General features: G+C 41.2%; 1 protein-coding gene across 1 annotated transcript in view; it reads left to right on the plus strand.

Moving 5' to 3' along the window:
* Nucleotides 1–18,438, plus strand: part of LARS1 (leucyl-tRNA synthetase 1) — a 238,577-nt gene that overhangs the window by 39,187 nt on the left and 180,952 nt on the right. Inside the window, exons 3-6 of the mRNA XM_078653048.1 lie at nucleotides 8,021–8,108; nucleotides 14,481–14,561; nucleotides 16,663–16,806; nucleotides 17,557–17,718. Of these exons, the coding sequence (XP_078509174.1) occupies nucleotides 8,021–8,108; nucleotides 14,481–14,561; nucleotides 16,663–16,806; nucleotides 17,557–17,718 (475 nt within the window). The remainder of the gene's footprint in view (nucleotides 1–8,020; nucleotides 8,109–14,480; nucleotides 14,562–16,662; nucleotides 16,807–17,556; nucleotides 17,719–18,438) is intronic.

An 18,438-nucleotide genomic window follows, 5' to 3' on the forward strand; every position in this document is an offset into this window, starting at 1 on the left:
TGGTGGTCACCAAGTGATATAAAGTGAACTAAATAGTCTCTATATACGAAAATGAGTTAAGGGGCTGATGAAGATCATAAATGAGGAGGATGTATCTTAGTCCGCAAACATTGATTGTTTGAAAACATTTGTAATCCTAACAGTTCCATGTATCCACAGCCCTTCCACTATAATTACATATTATTAAGGGTCCTCATCAGGCCAGTCAAATGTATGGAGTAAAAAAGACAGTGGCCTTGAAAAAACGATTGATAATTAAAATAATCTGTCAATTTCTGGTGAGGGAAAGTTAAGTAATCAAGACCAGAAGAGGGGGGGTTGCTCACTCAGTTAGAGAAAAGTTGTGCTAGCTAATCGCACTGCAACCTATAAACATGGTAAAAGCAGAATTAGGGGTGAAAAAGCCAAGTGCAAGTTTCCAAAGGTGGCACTGCACACATTAAAATACATACAGGTGGGAAGAATTATTCAATGTATATACCTGAAACAACTTCTTGTAACAGGACAGCGGTGTATACAACCAAATAACGCCACACTTAACAGGGGGCAATAGTTCAAAATGGACAGCCTAGAGTTGACCAGAGGAAAGTAGGAAAAACTCGGAGTCAGGGACAGTGGGTAATATTGCAGAGACATTCAGGAGTATGCTCTGCAAATCATTTATGATTAGAGTGGTAACCAAGTGAAGTTGAGCAATGGCAGACATAATATAGGTGCTGGGTAATTACACCATGTAGGAGAGTGTACCACTTAGGTTTGAGTGTCCCATATTGAAGGGCTCCACTGACTAGGAGATGGGGGTGCCAAGGAGAATAGAAATGGTGTGAGCAATAACCCATTTAAGATGCGGAGAGGGACACTAGATATAAATCAGCAAACCATAGGAGGTTATTAAGATCTTTAAGGAACAAATACAAACATAAAAGTCACATACTTATTCAAACAAAAATAGGTTTTTCCTGAATGAATTGGTGATGGATATAAATACATCTTTTTACAATAGCACATAATACTAACAACAGCCATGAAGGAACTAACATTATGAGATTTAGCTAATTGAAGCTAACAACATGCCTGAAGGAACTAGTGATTTTGAGGATGGCACGAAAATATAGTCCCCATTCGAAGGAGCTTTTAATGCATCAGTATATTGTTCCATTCCTCCATTGAGTTGAGGCCATGCTGGATAGAGTTACAGCATTGCATCCATTTACAGTCTCATCACCTCCACTGTGTGGCAGTTGAAGAGATTCAATAGTTTGTCATTTGATATCTTCCTGACGGTGATTAGCGGTCAGAAAATGGGTCACTAATGGAACAGTGAGGACCTTCCTACTAATCCGAATCATATTTTGATTTATTCAAGCTTTTACTTTTTTTGGCTAGTTGTCCTAAATAAATCTGTTGGCCTCCGCATCAGATGGCATAAATTACATTGGTAGAGTTAGAATCGTATAATTGATTTAACATATGAATGGTGTTCATCATAAATGAACATGCTGTATAGTGCCCACGTTTATAGTATCTATTCGTGGTTTATAAATCCCAGCTCCTAGTAAGCATAGTCTTGAAAGGAGTGCAGTTGCTGGCATGCTCTGTGTGGCCCCTGATGGTTTTACCATGCCCAAAGGAGAACATAGAGAGGTCTTATTCAAGGCCAATGCTGCACAGGATACCCCAGCAGTTTATTGTATACAGTGTACGCTTTTGTTACTCGCAGAGCAAAAGTCTGTGATGCAGGTTAACCTTTTATGTTTCTTCCCTTTGGGCATTAGTAACTCATCTCTGAGGTGATCCAAGGCTTTTTAGGTCTCGCTGAGCCAGCGCATGTGCTGCTCTGTGAGAAATGTAGTGAGTGGCTATTGAAAGTGCTACCAGAGGCTTTTGCTAGCCTCGAGCTTGCAGTCACGCGCGCAGCCGCCATGTGGGTTTCTGTCAAGGCTTATTAAGCCTTACAGCACGTGAATGCCCTCCCCTATTCCCTCCCTTCTCCCACTCCCTCCTCGACAGTTTCATTTTCCATTTTTCCCCTTCTTCCCGCCCCCCCTTTGTTCATGATTGCAATCAGTTTCACTTTCAAGGGTGGCCGCGTCACTTTTTCTTGTTTTATCCTTCTGTGCCTGTCTCTGCTAATTAGGAGCCTCTTTGTTCCTTTCACCAGCTAAGTCTGTCTTCATTTAAAATGAAAACTCAGTTCCATTAGTCCTTTAATGCAGTAAAACAGCCTCTTTACTTCGTCCACATCCGTTATTTTTTGCCTAGCGCTTTGAGGTCCACGATCTTTAGTCAGTATAAATGCTACAGTAATAAAACATGCCTGCTCAAAACACGTTCATGGAAGTGCTGAACCCTGCAGTGAATTACTTTGATGGAAGGAAACTATTCGGCGTTGTTTTAAAACTGTGTTATTCACTGTGTCAGAGAAGGGTGAGATCAAGGCCTGTGACTGATACACAAGGAGTAGACAGGCTATGGCTGACAGGGAGGAAGTATTTATCATTCTTGAAGTAGTCTTGAAACATCTGCTCAGGACTAAAATCGTGCAGGGGTGTCGGAGACATTTACGAGAGGCTTTTCAAGAGAAATAAATGCAAACAGAAAGGAGAAATTCAATCTCACTGCCCAAAATCTGGCTCAGTGACACTGAGGAATACCTGGTTCCCATGAGACACATGGAAATAATTTTTAACGATTCTAAATATTTTCAACAGATTTCAGATTCCCTGCAGTTGAACTTGTCTGCTGCAGCCAGTGGGCCGCGCTGCTCTTTGAATTGTACAGCAAGTCACAAGATACCTTAGGCCCCCGGCTACATTCCAGAGACTGCCTTTGGACAGGAAATATTCTTTTTATTCTGACTATGGAAATATCATGCCCACTAAGTCACATTTTATAGACACATTCACCAAGCGTGCTTGAAATAGAGTAGGGGCCTTAAAACTGCTCTCACTTCCACCCTTTACCATCCGTGCTCTTCCTTACTTCCATGTGACGTCATTGCTTTTGATCGCACCCTAAGCCCTTGCCAAACGCTTTGCGTGCTTCTCTCAAATCACGTCATTCAGTGTGAACCGTCTTTGCAGTTTATCCATGACCGTAGGTGCCATGGGAGACGGGAGTGTGTTATCCCTCCTACATTTTGGATTGGGTATATGCAGCCCCCCCCCCCCGCACCCCTGAACTAGTGGTCTTTTGGTAGTTACCAACGGTTTTGCTGTGATTATTAACTCTCAGTTTATTCCTTTGTTCTCCTGATGCTAATATGTTGTTTTACGATACTTGTTAACCAGAATGTGTTTTCTTCTATCTTGTAAACCGTTCGAATACCTTTTTGCCAAGTCCTCTCGGAACTAATTATTTAGTTGCGCCATTGAGACTCTGATAAAATCGGTGTTTGCCAGCCTAGCAGAGTAAAGTAAGGGTCAAACTACTATTGAATGATAATGTGTGGTTGTTGACAAAAAGAGAGACTTTTTTCCTTGAGTTTTACATAGGGCGCACTAGACCCGAGACATCGGGTATCAGAGTGCTCTACATGAACACCAGTTTCGTTACAGAGGTACACATTCATTTTTGTTAGGCATGGAGAGATGTGCCCAGAATCACAGGATGTTGAGCGTCTTTGCCGAGACTCGAACTAGGTCCGAGGTCGACTGCTCTAGCTGCAAGGCTATCCTCTCCACTGAGTGGCTGAACACCTTTGACCACAGTGAAATACTTCGCAAAGGAACTAAGCGCTCTCGGGCCCCCCTCTCAGGCTTGGTTCTTTATGTTACAGCTTTCAAAGAGTGCTTGCAAAGTTCAGCATGATTGCAAGCAGATATGTTCTGACACTGAGTTTGATCTTCAGTAATTGTAGAAATACTCCAAACTAAAGCACATCTTTAAATCTTTCTACTAGGCTCCTGTGTCTAGTATCAGTTTGATTTAAGATGTGATAATTGTATTCATTGAACTTCACATACTAACACTAATTGTATAACTGAGCGCAAAGCTCTGACCTTTGGTGTAAAACAGGAGAGGTGGTTTATAACCCTGCTGTCTCAGTACAGCACCATATGCAAAGCTGGAGTCCTGGCTCCCTTCCTCACGTGACCGGATTGTTTGATCTACGACCCATCGCTTTATTTCACTAAGTATCATTTTCATTCAGCATTCAGTTTGAGAGCTCTTGAAGTAATAGTTTGGGATCTGTCCTCTTCAAAATCGCACTGTTATATATGATTAATATAAAATAATATGGCTTCACTTTTTATAACAATATAGGCCATGTAAATAGAAAACATGACAAACTGGCACATTTGGAGTAGCTCATGGCAACATTGTCAGCACTATCCCTCTGTTTCCTTATTTCGATGCTGTGCCATATCCAGGCAATTGTTTTGTTTCTTTGTCGGATGATCCATGTATATTGAGAGTGAATCAATCTCCCCGTCTATTGTAAATCAACTTTTTGAATGTACTTCAGCAGTTGTTTAAGCTCCAAGAATTCGGAAGGTTTGGTTGATCAGGATGATTGTCTGGACTCCTGTTTTGTGTGTTCAATGAATTGATGGTTCCTCCTCGTGGTGAAAAAGACAAATGTTGAATATCAGCCTGACATTACAGTAATAGTCTGCAGGTCGCCAGGAGACAGACGATGCTACAGGTAATAATCGGATGGAAATTTATAGCCAGGATCAGAGTTGCTGCCTGGAATGGACACTGGTCAATGTGCCCTGCTGCTCCAGAGTGGCCAGCCCCCTGCAATACAGACCGCCTCCGAACATTTCACCACGCGGAAGGCAGCCGACGACGGCGGGATTCAGTAACAAGTCTGTCGGACTGCACTCTGTTACCTCCATGCGTGCTTCTCCGTTCAAGCCCTGCAGAGCTCACAGGATCATCACTACCATTCACTCCCCGAATACCACTCCACAACATCCAGACATGGCATCTAGTGACTCGCGGAACAGGCTGTTGAGAAATGGCATAATTGCTGTGAACTAACTGACAGAACTGAAACTAGAACCCGTCGTTTCACAACTAGTTTTACATTGTATGTGTTCTGAGTTGTGGGCCCGTTCCCTGGTAAACAAGTGTTAAGATTGCTCCACACGCATTTTAAGTTCTCTGTGATTGTACAGCACATCAGGCATTTTATTTGCTCCATGACTGCACATATTCCAACGAGAAACATGAAAAGTGACCTCGTACGCGGCAGGAGTAACACTATTCGCATATTATTACCACTGTCCTTGGCACTAGAAGTGTTTAAGTCTCATTGTAAGAAGAAATTGGGCTTTTTTAAGCTTTTGACTCATTTTTTACTGTACGCCATGCACTTATGGCTTGAAATTTTTACATGATTGAATGTTGCCCCTTGGACATCAGGTACCAAAGTTACCAAGAGATTACACGGAAAAATGTGTACTGCTCTCCCAATCTAGCTTTGGAAAACGTATACATGCGATTGTTGTATTTTATAGCAACTTAGGCATTTTCAAATAAGTCTAGGTGCATGCCTGGTACGCAGTTTTCACAGCTACCCAGGACTGCTTAAACATCATTTCTGCAGTTCTCAGGAGAACGGCAATACTTTCAATAGGAGAATACTGGCACTGTTCAGTAGTACAATATTTCTATTCAAATAATTGAATTGATGTATACATTCCGTTTTGTTATGCCGTAATGAGAGCACGCTACTGTTCGATGTGACCAGGTGCAGATTAGAATAATGTACAACAAATGCTGCAAGAGCACTAAGCGGTTCAGAACATTTTACTCAACCCAGAGTTTATCATCGATTATTATTGTTTTTAAAGGGGATTTCCACACGCACGCGTTACTAGCAGGACGAGAGTAAGGTTAATGCATTTGCTTTTTACCTACTTCGTGCATTTGCACGAACGCATTCTTTAGCAAAGCAGAAAGACAAACAAAGCGAAAAACGTTTGTTATTATATGCAGACCTAAACACACGCCTTTCAGAACAAGCATTGGCATAGCCAATAGGTCTCGCATTTGGGACCTTAAAAGTCCTTAGCCATGCAACAGTTGTTGTTGCATCAAGGATATTGTTCTGCATAACGAAATACTTATAAGGTCCCAAAAGCGAGACCTAATGGCTATGCCAATGCTTGTTTAAATCTCGTTTACCAGTCGATTGGGATAGCCTTTCTGTTTAATTTGTTTTCAAAGAATTTCAGCCTCTGTAAAGTAAACTTTCCGCTGTTTGCAGTTCTTTCTGATCTGGGGGAATCGACCAGATTGAAGGCTGTCCCTCAGAGCTCTTGGGTGGTTGCTTGTATATTGAAGCAAGGTATTTCTTTTCGTAGGCTTTTGGTACAGTTTCATACTTCGAGCATGATTGGTGCTGATAATGCAAAATCTAAAAAGTCTATTTGTACTTTTAATCTAACTCCTTGTGTTTTTATATAGTGTCTGGTATCACAGATACTTTGCTGTAAATAATAGGCACTTATGCCATCCTACTTAATCATATCTGTTTACAAGGCTTGAAAGTTTTAAAAGGCTGAGGCACTCTCTGCAATTGAAACTCATGACCAGCACATCACAGCAGAGGGCACGCGAACTCCTAGAGCTATGCAGCTTATAATACAGCCCTCGAAAAATCATACATTTTTTACTAGACCTGCAATCTACTTCACCGAATTATAATGCTCTTGACCCATGAACAGGTTTTAAATTATGTGGTCCTGGGCAAATATTTAAATTCATTGAGCTGCCATTTTCTTCTTTATCACAAATGAGAGCACCTTCAAATACGCGAATTCAGCATATCTGCTGTACAAAAAACCACCTTTGTTTCATTTAATAGACTAAACATGTGCTCCATATGAAATACAAATCTAGCCACATATAGGATACACATGACCACTGACTTGCATCTTAGTTCATTAAGCTCATGGTCATCAGGGCTCGAGTCATGTTTAAAGACTATCACTTTTAATAAATATGTACCTGAATCATGAAGTGGTAGCACATATTTTTTTGTATTCAACAGATTTTCCATTGAAATGACCCCAACATTTCCCACTGACACGTGGTTTTACTGATAAAACTATATAGTGTGCAATGTTGAGAAATAGATTTTTTGCAAATATTTATATAATTTGTGCATCACCTAGTAAAGTGTTCTGATTTATTTTGCTCCTACTTAAATCATTTTTTGCATCACTCTTCTGAATTACAAAAAGAGCTCTTTCGTAATTCAGGATATACTTTGGAATACTTGTACTCTTCATTTACAAGCTATTTAAATGTTTTGTGTTAGGAAAAAAACAGACAACTTTCAGCCTTGTTTCACAGTGATTGTCAGATATCTCACTTGACAAAAACCTCCAGGAGAAGAAACAATTAGTAAAAAGAAAAACCGACATTTGACCTCTGTCTTTGAACAGACAGCAAATGTCAAGATAAAATAAAGATTTAAAGTTGTGTTCATTTCTGATTCACTTTCTGAATGAACAGAAAACACCTGTTGCTTTCAGTTTACGTTCACACACCAGAACGGACCTGTAGGTGCTAAAAATAGCTCGACCTGATAAAATCTGACTCGCTGTAGCAAGTGGGTGAGTAGACGTTTAAAGGGCTGCAATATAAAAATCCCTGAAACAGGCACACTGTTCCAAAAAATTGGCAAAATGATAATCAGTGGCTGATGCATATTTCTAGAGAAGGTCTTGAAAGTTTTCTGTGGCTGAAAAGAAGTTAATGCAATGTAATTATGTCCTGGATAACACTGCTTTAACATACAGTCTGCTTGATGAAAGCATAATACCAGTTAGAATAAAGCAGTCTGGCATGTGTTTCGCTCATCCGTTGTCTCGGACTAAATTTAAGAAAGTCCAATGTCAATATCAACTTTTTTTTAATATAGTGCTCAGGATGTAGCTTCAGCCAGTGTGTATATGGAATAGGTCCACTGCAAATAATCTCTACTTAACAAGGATTTCAATGTAATGTTGTTTTTTATTTTAATCCAAGACATTCTTTTTCTTCCCTTCTATTTTTGCAGCAAGGGCAAATATCTAGTCACCTTCCCCTACCCGTACATGAATGGGCGTCTTCACCTGGGGCACACGTTCTCTTTATCGAAATGCGAGGTAGGCAACACCCTCTCTGTTTATGTTTTTGTCAGGGCAAATCCTGGCATGAGAATTTGAACACCTGTACTAGGATATTTGGAGCAAGTATTTTACAAAATTCCCTGCTGTCAGATTTGATAGTCATTGTGTTCTTATTTATCAGAGCTGCATGAAGTATTTCTTTCAATTCTTTTTTGTCCTTAAATCTATCTGTCCTGACCACCCCAGGCACAGTCCAACCGTTATCATCCTTTATCCCATTCAGTAAACTGTATCCCACTTTTCATGGAGTGACTTTTTCTTTATAGTTCTTACTATTGTATTTTCAGTTAAACAGTAGTAAAACATTAGAAAAGAAAACAGAAACTTCCAGAATAGCACTTAGAAGTGTAACATCCGTTTAATGCAAAAATAGCCTTAAACATTCAAAGTAAGTAGTGTAATTGCTATTTCAGTGGCCCTAAGCTTCACCGTCTATCAGTTAGAGCCAATTAATGCTAAAACCCATACATACTGATGCCACGCATTTACACATTTCCTGAATGAAAGTGAACAGAAGCAAAAACACGTGATAAGAATGCAAAAAGACATTGATGAGTCCAATACCTGTATCACTAGTAAAAGATGACACTACTACTTTCTGAAATCCTCTACTTCATGTGCCAACCTCAGAGGCTGTGATTACTAGAATCGTTCAATTAAATGTGCAGTGGGCAACATGGAATAACAAAACAACACTTTTAAAAAAAATGTGTGAAAGTGTGCATTAAGGTTAATGATTTAGTGAGCTTCTACCACGTATAAAAACAAATAGCAGTTGATTAATAAAATGTAACAACAATCGTTGAGGCACATATGGGCATTGACATTTCCACTTCAATAGTATAAATGCTCGCATTAAGGCACATAAGCAAGTGAATTCACTTTTGTGAGCCCCCACACCCACCCGCCCCCTTTTTCCTAGAAGGCAAAATCCCTTCAACAGTTAAATGGCATATAGACAAATTATTTAGGTTCTAAATGCTTCATTGAAATCTTCTTCATCATCCTCAATAGAATTAAGCGAGCAAGCGGGACAATGTCTTTAGTATTACTAGTACTTTGAATGCTGTACATACTCTGTTTAAAAGCTCTTTGAATAACAAAGTATTACAGAATAACAACAATTACAATTAATTTCATTCTCCGATCCTTGAACTTTGTCGACAGCCAAATCCAGATGCTGCTCAAGTTGAAATGAACGCCATTTTGAACCTTGTCATTTCATCACACTATCTATAGTGTGGTCTTTCTGTTTGTGTGTGGTGAATGAGGTGTTGAAGAGATGTTGAAGAACCATCCACAACCCAGCCTCCACTCCTGTTACTTGTTGACTTTATGCTTTTTCCTTTACCAAATACAGCGTTCCTCTGCTTTTTGACTAGGTTTGCACTACAGAAATACCATTTACATACGTAAGTATTTCACAGATCACCATTTTGGCCACTAAGTTATGGCCATTTTACTCTGTAAGAGCATGGTCTTCTGGGCATCTAACTGATGTATTTTCAAACCTAAGGAAATGGCAGCGGCCTTGGCAGCTTCTTTCAGTATTTGAGCATTGCCTCTAGTTTCTAGGATGGCTTGTCCTACACCATAGTTGAGACGTAGAATGGAGAAGAATCTGTTTGTTTAATTGATCTTGTGGTTCCCTGGCCATTGATGAAGAGGGTGGACACCAGAACAAGGACAACATAGCCAGAATAACAGGCCCCAGATCACTGATGAAGCAACCATACATGAGCTTTCTTTCCTCCGATGAAAAGACCATATCCTTCTGGACATTGATTAAGAAACCCCAAACCAGTGGGCCCATAATGTTTGTAGGGGTGTGATTTGTAATGCAGTCTCTGGACCAATATCACATTGACTTTGGCCCAGAAAGATACACTGGTTATTTGCTTTGCTAAAGAACCCATTTTCAGAAGAGCCAAGATGAGTAACATCAGTCTGTAATGTCCAAGGGGATTGTCATTTTTTTCAAGGCCTTGGAAAGGCTGATGTGAGATGCTGGCTCATTCAGTCTCTGCCCCTGATAGAACAGATCGAGGCAAGTTTTATTTTTGCTCTGTGGCACTCTGATCAAAGGCACACCTTTTTGGTTCCCCATTTCCTCCTCTTGACTCCCCCCTTTGTTCTACCTTTTGACATTAATATGGATTCAACATTGTTTCTTTCCTGCAAAGTGACACAAAGGTTCGCAATCGTCACTTATTCTGCTAACTTCTTTGTTTGACATCCAGTTCATATTGTTGTCAACCGATATTATTCAGTAATAATCTCTGTACAACAGCAACTCCTACAGCTTCCTGAGCCATTTACGTCTGATGGGCAGTGCCTGTGTATCTTTCAGAAATATCCTTAATCCTGTCTAGATAATCTGCTGGCGACTCGCTCACATTTTGTTTGCTGTTCCAAATCTTGGTCCAATCAGTTTTCACCAGGTGATATCTCTACAGCATTCAACAACACATCTTTTGCCATGTTCATGGCCCCTTCGTTTCTTGGGTCTTGCCTTGACCATGCTGACTTTTTTTTACCAATGAATCTTACTTCCCTGGTTACTAACACAGGCATCAATTGATTCACATCCACCCAATTTGATCTGTACACTTCGATATGCTCTGCAGTTTATCACAGAACTATGTTGGGTTTCCTCTAGTATTAGGCAGTTGCTTCATAATGCTGAGAAGGTCACAGGGTATCCATGGGACGTGAACAGCGATTCTACCTTAGGCCGCGGGTGGCTCTCATAGGAAAGAGGGTGTTTGGAGCAGGTGGGCAGAGGTTTTTATCAACTATGTTTCTAGAAAGAGGAGAGAGTAGGCGTCTTCTAGCCAGGTGGTCTGCTGTCCTTCTTTAGCTTTCTCTAGTGATTATTGGGCTGCACTCTTGGGTATGTCTGTGCCCAGCTGTGACACAATGCTTTCATTCTCTGGAACAGTCCACAGTGGTGGTTCTATGTCTTGTCTGGTCACTAGCCCACCTCTGACAGGTGGGCTTTGCTGTCAGTTGGTCACATTGTAGCACTCGCTTGAGTTTTACCTCTGTGTGCTCCTCTCCGCTGGCAGCCCTGTAGGCGCTGCTCTGTTTCCAGGTATATCAATGGTTGCACCCCATGCTCCTTCCACCTGCATGCAGGTCCAGCAAATCCTCCTCCCTTTGATCGTCAGTCTTTTTCTCTTGGGGTTGAGTGATCTGGCGTAATAGATAGGCAGAGTAGTAGGAGCACAAGACCTAACTCTGTTCTTAAGGTGATTTATTTGGCATTCCAGTTTTCTCTTTCATACCACCCACTTGGGATTCATGTGTACGTTTATTGGCCTAATTATGCCATTGCGAAAAGATTTCCCACTATTCAGCGTCTATCTTGTATTTAGGGTCCTTTAACTTCTTTTGTAAATACTCTAATCTCTCTATATGAAAACTAGCATGTTCTGGAGTAACTTTCAGTTGGGGCTTGCTGTGTTTAGATTCTTCTGACCCATTACCATTTATTTGCCCCAGCACACCTGAAAACGAGAACAGGGACTTGCTGGCCTTGTGTGCACAGCTTTTTCCATGGAGAGGGTAGAGAGGAAACTAGAAAAAAAGGGTAGGTGCTCCAGTAACTATTTCTTTAAGTGAACTTATGGCTGGGATCCTGTATCATAAACTCACACCCAAGGATCCCCTTGGGTGTCGCAGACCTTCACCTGCGCACTCAGAGGGGCTAGTGAAGGAGCTGGAATGCGGGGACCAGAGGGGGACTCTTTCTCTCACAAATTATTCATTCAAGGAGCTATGCTTCGGGTCAAGGCGTTCTTGACGTTCTTCTTTGTGTCCACACTATTTCTAGAAACTTCTGGCTCTGTACCATGGATCTGCACACAGTGTTTGTCTCTAGGCTCCTCCCATTTAAACCTGCCCAACCAGTCTAAATACCCTTTGCTGTCTATCAAAATAACACCGGTTTGTGCATTTTAACACATTACAGACCACGCAAAACAATCTATGGAAGACATCATCTAATTTGGTTCAATGTGGTTTCCCTTTCCAGCCGAATCATCCGATCCAGCGCTAGATCGTGCTCACCCAAGCCCTCCCTGAAGAAATCTCACTTACTACATATGCCCGGGGTTGTTGTGTGGTTCTTATGTACAGTCTGGTTCAGCCCCCCCCCGTTCGTCTAGTTAAGATGGTTCCCATCACTCAGTACTTTTTCGTCTTTACCGGAGCCTCACCCTCGATCAGTTGGAGCATGTAATGCTAAAACCCATACATTGTGGTTCTAATTGTATGCACTTTTTAGGTCTCGCCTGGCGAAAGCAGCGCATGTCACCTCTGTCCCTTTGACTAAATACACCCAATCACTGTTAGCACAGTAGTAAAAAAAGCAAACCTATTTTGGAGTTGAGCGCAGAGGCCATAAACTAAGACTAGCCACAGGGCAGTATTATAGTCTCCTGACCAGTAAATACGACCAAGATCATAAATCGGTCTCACAATTTGCTAGTACCTTCTAATTCTTCGCTATATATTTTTCTCAATTAATATTTATCTCAGAGTTTCATGTTTTTAACTTTTTATGTACTTTATGTATGAATGTGAAATTTTCTTTTTGTTGTAGGTTTAGCACTCGCTAGCAATAAATTTTGAGCTGTTTATTTTACACTGTACTACTATGTATCAAAACTGTACCCTAAACACCTTCTAGAGAAGTCTTTGAATGCTTGACTATTCTCTCAGAGGAGAACCAGCTGCCCAAACAGAGCAACTTTGTCATCCAGTTGAAGTAAAGTGCATTTGGTGGCTACGAGCCATCAGTGGTTAATGGCAGGACCCCAGGAAAAGGCCTCATGGTCATTATTTTACCATTATGATGCTTCAGCGAGTATATAGGCAACACCTTTTCAACCGACCTGCTTAGTTTTACCTGGCCAATTTCCAGATGCAGCGCTGCCCTGAAGGTATTCTGAATGACTTAGAGATGTTATTACTTTTATCACCACTAAATAAATGTGTTCATTCATTTATTCACCCTCGTGCCCTTTAACAATGGGACCGTCTGCCGTTCTGGAATGGTCATTCTTATAGCACGACTGCGACATCCTTTACCTGTCTCAGAGCTCATGTTCCCCAGTTTTCGTACCAGAATTGACGAACATGCCGATGTGCACATTTTAAATAAGGGACACATTTGTTTTATTGCAAATGCTCTACAGAAGCGCAGGGCATTGAATCAGTTTTGCGCATCAGTGGGTTTACATCGGCATTGACTGAACCTCTTGATTATTAATGTAAAGCTTGTTTTCTTTTTTGTGCAATGGACTCAAAAAGGTTCGGCACGCAAACATCACAGTACACATATGTGACAAATGGGTTCTGGCTAGAAGTGGACACAGGTGATCTCTTCTTTTCATGCTATCCTTACTAGGGGAGGAAGCTGGTGACCGGTCAACTACTAAGAAGGTACGAGAGAAGGTGACTGGAAAGGTTGTGACGTTCTTTTTTTAAAATACGGCTATTAGTAGGTTTAGTGCATAAATAACTGTATTGGTGATGAGCTTTTCAAGAGTTGTAAGTGATGATCCATGAATATGTGAGGTTAGTATCCTGACGGATGTGGAGCGAATTAGGAATCAAGAAGTGAAGAGGAAAGTATAGGACTGTTATTCGGGAAGAATTAAGAGATACATTGCGTCTGTAGGAGGATGATCAGGTTCAAAGAGTGATGTGGATACCTATGAAATCTGCTGAAATGTCTCTTCTTGTTCCGTGCACTTGTATGTGTATGTGTTTTTGTCAGACAAATTTGCAGGACTTCCCTCATTGAAAGTGATGTATGCAGCAGGTGAATTTATCATTTAGCACTTACAAAGATTGTTGAATATTAGGACAACACGGTTAATCCAGATAACCTCTTCGAGTCTGGATTCCTTGTTGAAAATATCAGTTCCAGCTCCAGGCATCTCCAATGCACAGTAGTGAAGGTTGAGTAGATTATCGGTTGGTGGACACTTCCAGTTTTGTAGGGTGTTCTCCTCTTTCAGTATTTCTCTACCACTGCTATGTCTTCTTCTGAAATGTCTCCTACCTGTACAGCGATCAACCAGATGAATAAACTCTCCTCTCTAGTTATGGAGATTCATTGTATTGTACTGTCCTAACTTGTTAGCGTACTCCACCTACTGCTGAGAGTCCCTTTCTAAATGCAGGAGTGTTTGCAGGTTTCACTATTTGAGACTGTCTGCCATTTGGTCGTGCTGACTGTCCTAATTAAGCTGTCCGATTTAAAATGTTTAATGTTGTGCAGCTGTGTTGACTGATTTACCTGCATATTTATTTTGTATTCCTCCTTTCTTTTTAAAGTTTTCAGTTGGGTACCAAAGGTTGAAGGGGAAGAGATGTCTGTTCCCCTTTGGACTGCATTGCACTGGAATGCCAATTAAGGTAAGCTTGTTTGTGGAAATCGCTAAAGAAACGAGCTTTTGCAATGCAATAGACCTCACATTTTTTCTAGAGTTAGAGTTAATGCCGTTGTAATGTAAATGCTTTGTAGTTAATTGTGAGAGAGAGAGAGAGAGTTGGAAAGTGATAAAAAGCGAGAGAGATGGTATACAGAGATAGTTAGTTATTTGCATATATAAGTGAGAGGTAGAGTGAAGAGAGAGAAAGAATGAGATGGAGAGTGATAGTGTGTTATTTTAGAGAAAGGTAGAGTTTGTGAGAGAGAGAGAAAGAGAGTTTAGAGGTAGGTCGTTAAAGTTGGCTGTATGGAGAGGTGGCTGGAAGGATCTTGTAAAGAACCACCACCAAAGCCCATTCTGCAGCATGTAGATTTTAGTTTCAGAGCACTCCCAGGCTGTTTAAAATAAAGCCCAACTCTTGAAAATATAATCCAATCTCTTACCCCATCCAATAAAAATATAGAACTGGCAGTAAAGAAAAACACTTTTTTCCCCCAGACAGTTAGCCAGGCATGTTTTTAAACTACCCACAACAATGCAGGGAAGTGACAAATCTAAGAAGCTCGGCTTCAACTGAGTGAGCCTATCTGTTCACATCTGCTTCGACCAGTTGCTCGTTGTCCCTCCAAGTGCACACATCACATATGTGCTTACGCCAAGCCATGCGTGCCAGGCGAAGGACTGATACCAAGCATGTTGGTGACATCACACCAGGCGAGAGCGGCGAGTGAGTCAAACCATTTGTCATTCCTTCAGGGGGTTTCTACGTCCCTGCTTTCGGAACCTCAAACACTGGTTGGAGTCCAAAAACAGGCATCTTAGTTTCACGATAAAACATAAGCACACATGATTTAAGTGAAGGTTTTGACAGAGCAAGCATTCAAAAATACATTCTGCACGTGATGTAATTGGGCTTATGCAAGCTTTGTGGCTCGCATACGATCAGTGAAACAGGCCCTGGTAGTGCTATTTTAATACCACTAACATAGCTCCATGTAACGCTATGAGATGTGTGTAGTGCTAACGCTGTGAGCCAGCAATCGGCGAGGAGAGGATTGAAAGGGAAAGTATTGCATGCAAACCGGGCATATGGCCCATATCAAAAGGATCCATGTAGCAGGGCAGTCCGCTGGGCAGGAACAAAACTGCCACAAGACGGGACACACGTACTCTATTCACGAACGAAAACTATGGAATTTGTAAATGCAGACCAAGCAACTAATGAAAAGTGGTGGGCGTGTGGTGGGTGTGTTCAAACCCCACAGAGGGATTATAACAGGCTCAACCTAAAAATTACCAATCTATACTTCACCTCAAATCATGAAATTCCATTTATTGAAGTACATTGAAGACCGATACTCTAGACATAACTGTTCTTTAATTCAAGAGATGAAATGTGATTTGAAATAGTTAGTGTTATATAATTTTGTTAAGAGTATTACCTCCCTAGCCCTTAGCAAGTAAATGTGAAGTGCAGGTAGCAGTTTTAAACCATGGCATGCAGTACTCTGCTTTCCATCCTTTTGAGGTTATTAGAAGTATTACCTTTGACTCCTTGTTAACTCTGCAGGTCTTTGATGGTAAGCACATTAAAAATAGTATGTTATTCTCATCTTTGTGGAAATGACCTGTAATGTAGAAAAATGACATGGCTTTGATTGGTGGCTTGGCACAAGAGCTACGCATCTTATCAAAGTAAAAGTAAAGCTGACCAATGTTTATTTGAAAGCCCGTGACTGTATTGTGGGTGAACTACCAGTTTGTTTTTGAGGTATGGTAAAGCGATGTGCTTGCATTGCTATGGAGGGATTTAACCTCCAACGCTCTTAAGCAATCCTCTCCAAGATGACAGGATATGCCGCTTTGAATGTACTGGTACTTACATTTGTCACCATTCATGTTGCATAGCACGGTGACATGGCAAAATAGCCATATGAAGAATGCCTATCCAGATAACATGAGGTACACTTCGCATCTGCTTGTTATATTTCACTGAGTCTGGCAGTAGTTTGTTAAAGATGTATTTATGTATAAGCAATGTGACCTCTCCACTATGCTGCTCTCTAGTAATGTCTTTCTTCTAGGCCTGTGCGGATAAGCTCAAGAGGGAAATGGAGCTGTATGGCTGCCCTCCCCAGTTCCCTGAGGAAGATGATGAGGACGACGATGAAACACCGGTTAAAGCTGCTGATGATGTAATAATTAAAGACAAAGCGAAAGGCAAAAAGGTAACATACACTGAACTGAAAGAAGAGGCTGGTATTTGAACAGCTATGGAATCTGCACCTTCTTGACTGAACATCTGTTGTTTATGAAAGTTGACATGTGCTTATGTGTGTTTATGGTGTGTTGCTGCAGTATGACAGACTCCTCACACATAAGTGGACAAATGTACTACACACACCCTAACTACAGTAGCATGGGATACGCAAATATCCTGCATTTCCACATACATAAATCTTTCTCAAGCTCTGAATCAGTTATCTTTGTCAATTTATGCAGACTTGAGGCAGAGCCTGCGTAACCCTCCTTAGCAAAGTGTGCTTCGAGAAAGCAGTGGGCTCTCCATCCACCTACACAAATGAGCATATTCACCGCAAGTGCTCCATCTAAGCTTTTTGTTCTGGAAGGACATAGTACGAGACGCATTATGAAGACTAGTGTCTCCCCGAGTTCCATGCCAGTTGTGGCTGTTCTTATCCTAATCACATCTGAATAATAGTACATTTGGGCTGAATGGTAAAATTGCAGATGGAGATGAGTAGAGCTGAATGGAGTTCTGTTAATGGTGACAAGCGCACAAAAGGTGTTACTTAGGCCATCTCCAAGACTGTTTCCTGTTGGTTTAGTAAGACTGTAAAATCCAGGAACATTACAGTGGACTTAAAGCAAATTTGCCAGCAAGTCCGTGTCAAAGATTTATTGTTCAGTTTTGCAAAGCATAACATCTTCATTTTTTGTGTCTCTTTTTGTGTCAGAGCAAAGCTGCTGCCAAGACCGGCTCATCCAAATACCAGTGGGGGATCATGCAGTCACTTGGCCTTTCGGATGAGGAGATAGAGAAGTTTGCTGAGGCCGAGCACTGGCTCGGCTATTTTCCACCTCTGGCAATCCAGGACCTCAAGGGCATGGGACTTAAGGTACAGCTGTGGCACGCTCTCCTAAAAATTCATGTTAAAGTTGGAAGAGCTTCTTCTAACATTCGCATGCGGAAGTTGGAAAGAAATAAACATGATGGCAGTTCAGGGGCTGTAACCATGAGCAGCTTTTGTTTTATGTGGCAGTGGCCACCATACTGATATCTTTGTTAGTTACTCCTTTGTTTTCCAGTATGTGTTTGCAGCCTCCGAGTCCATTAGAATAAACGTCTATTACATTTGATGTAGCTCCACGACAAGCACAGGATCACTCATCTGTGGTCTTTTCTTGTACACCAGGCACATAAATCTATATTCGATGAGCCGGTTTTTATTCTAACAGTATTTCACCTTTCTAAATATTTAAATAACTTGTTCTTAGTTGTCTCTTTTCCATATTTAAGCCCCCTGTCCATTACAGGTTTTTTCTCTTGTCGACCCACGTTTGCTGAGAATCCCGAATGTTATTCTCTCTGCTCTACTCTCATGAGCAGCTCTTCTCAGATCTGCACATTGCATCGCCACCTGTCTCCATTCTCTTGTCCTTTCTCACCTCTATTTCCTTTGTTCTACAAGCTCCCTCCGCTCACCATCTTGCATCTCTGGCCGTCTCTCGGCACCAGTTCATAATTGACATAACAGTGGACCAAAATGAAAGATTGATAAGCTGTCCTTGTACTGGTCGCTTTCCTCCTTGAGGACTGTGTCCTTAATCAAACACAC

The sequence above is a fragment of the Lissotriton helveticus genome, chromosome 7 (genome assembly GCF_964261635.1).
Source record: "Lissotriton helveticus chromosome 7, aLisHel1.1, whole genome shotgun sequence".
Classification (NCBI taxonomy): Eukaryota; Metazoa; Chordata; class Amphibia; order Caudata; family Salamandridae; genus Lissotriton; species Lissotriton helveticus.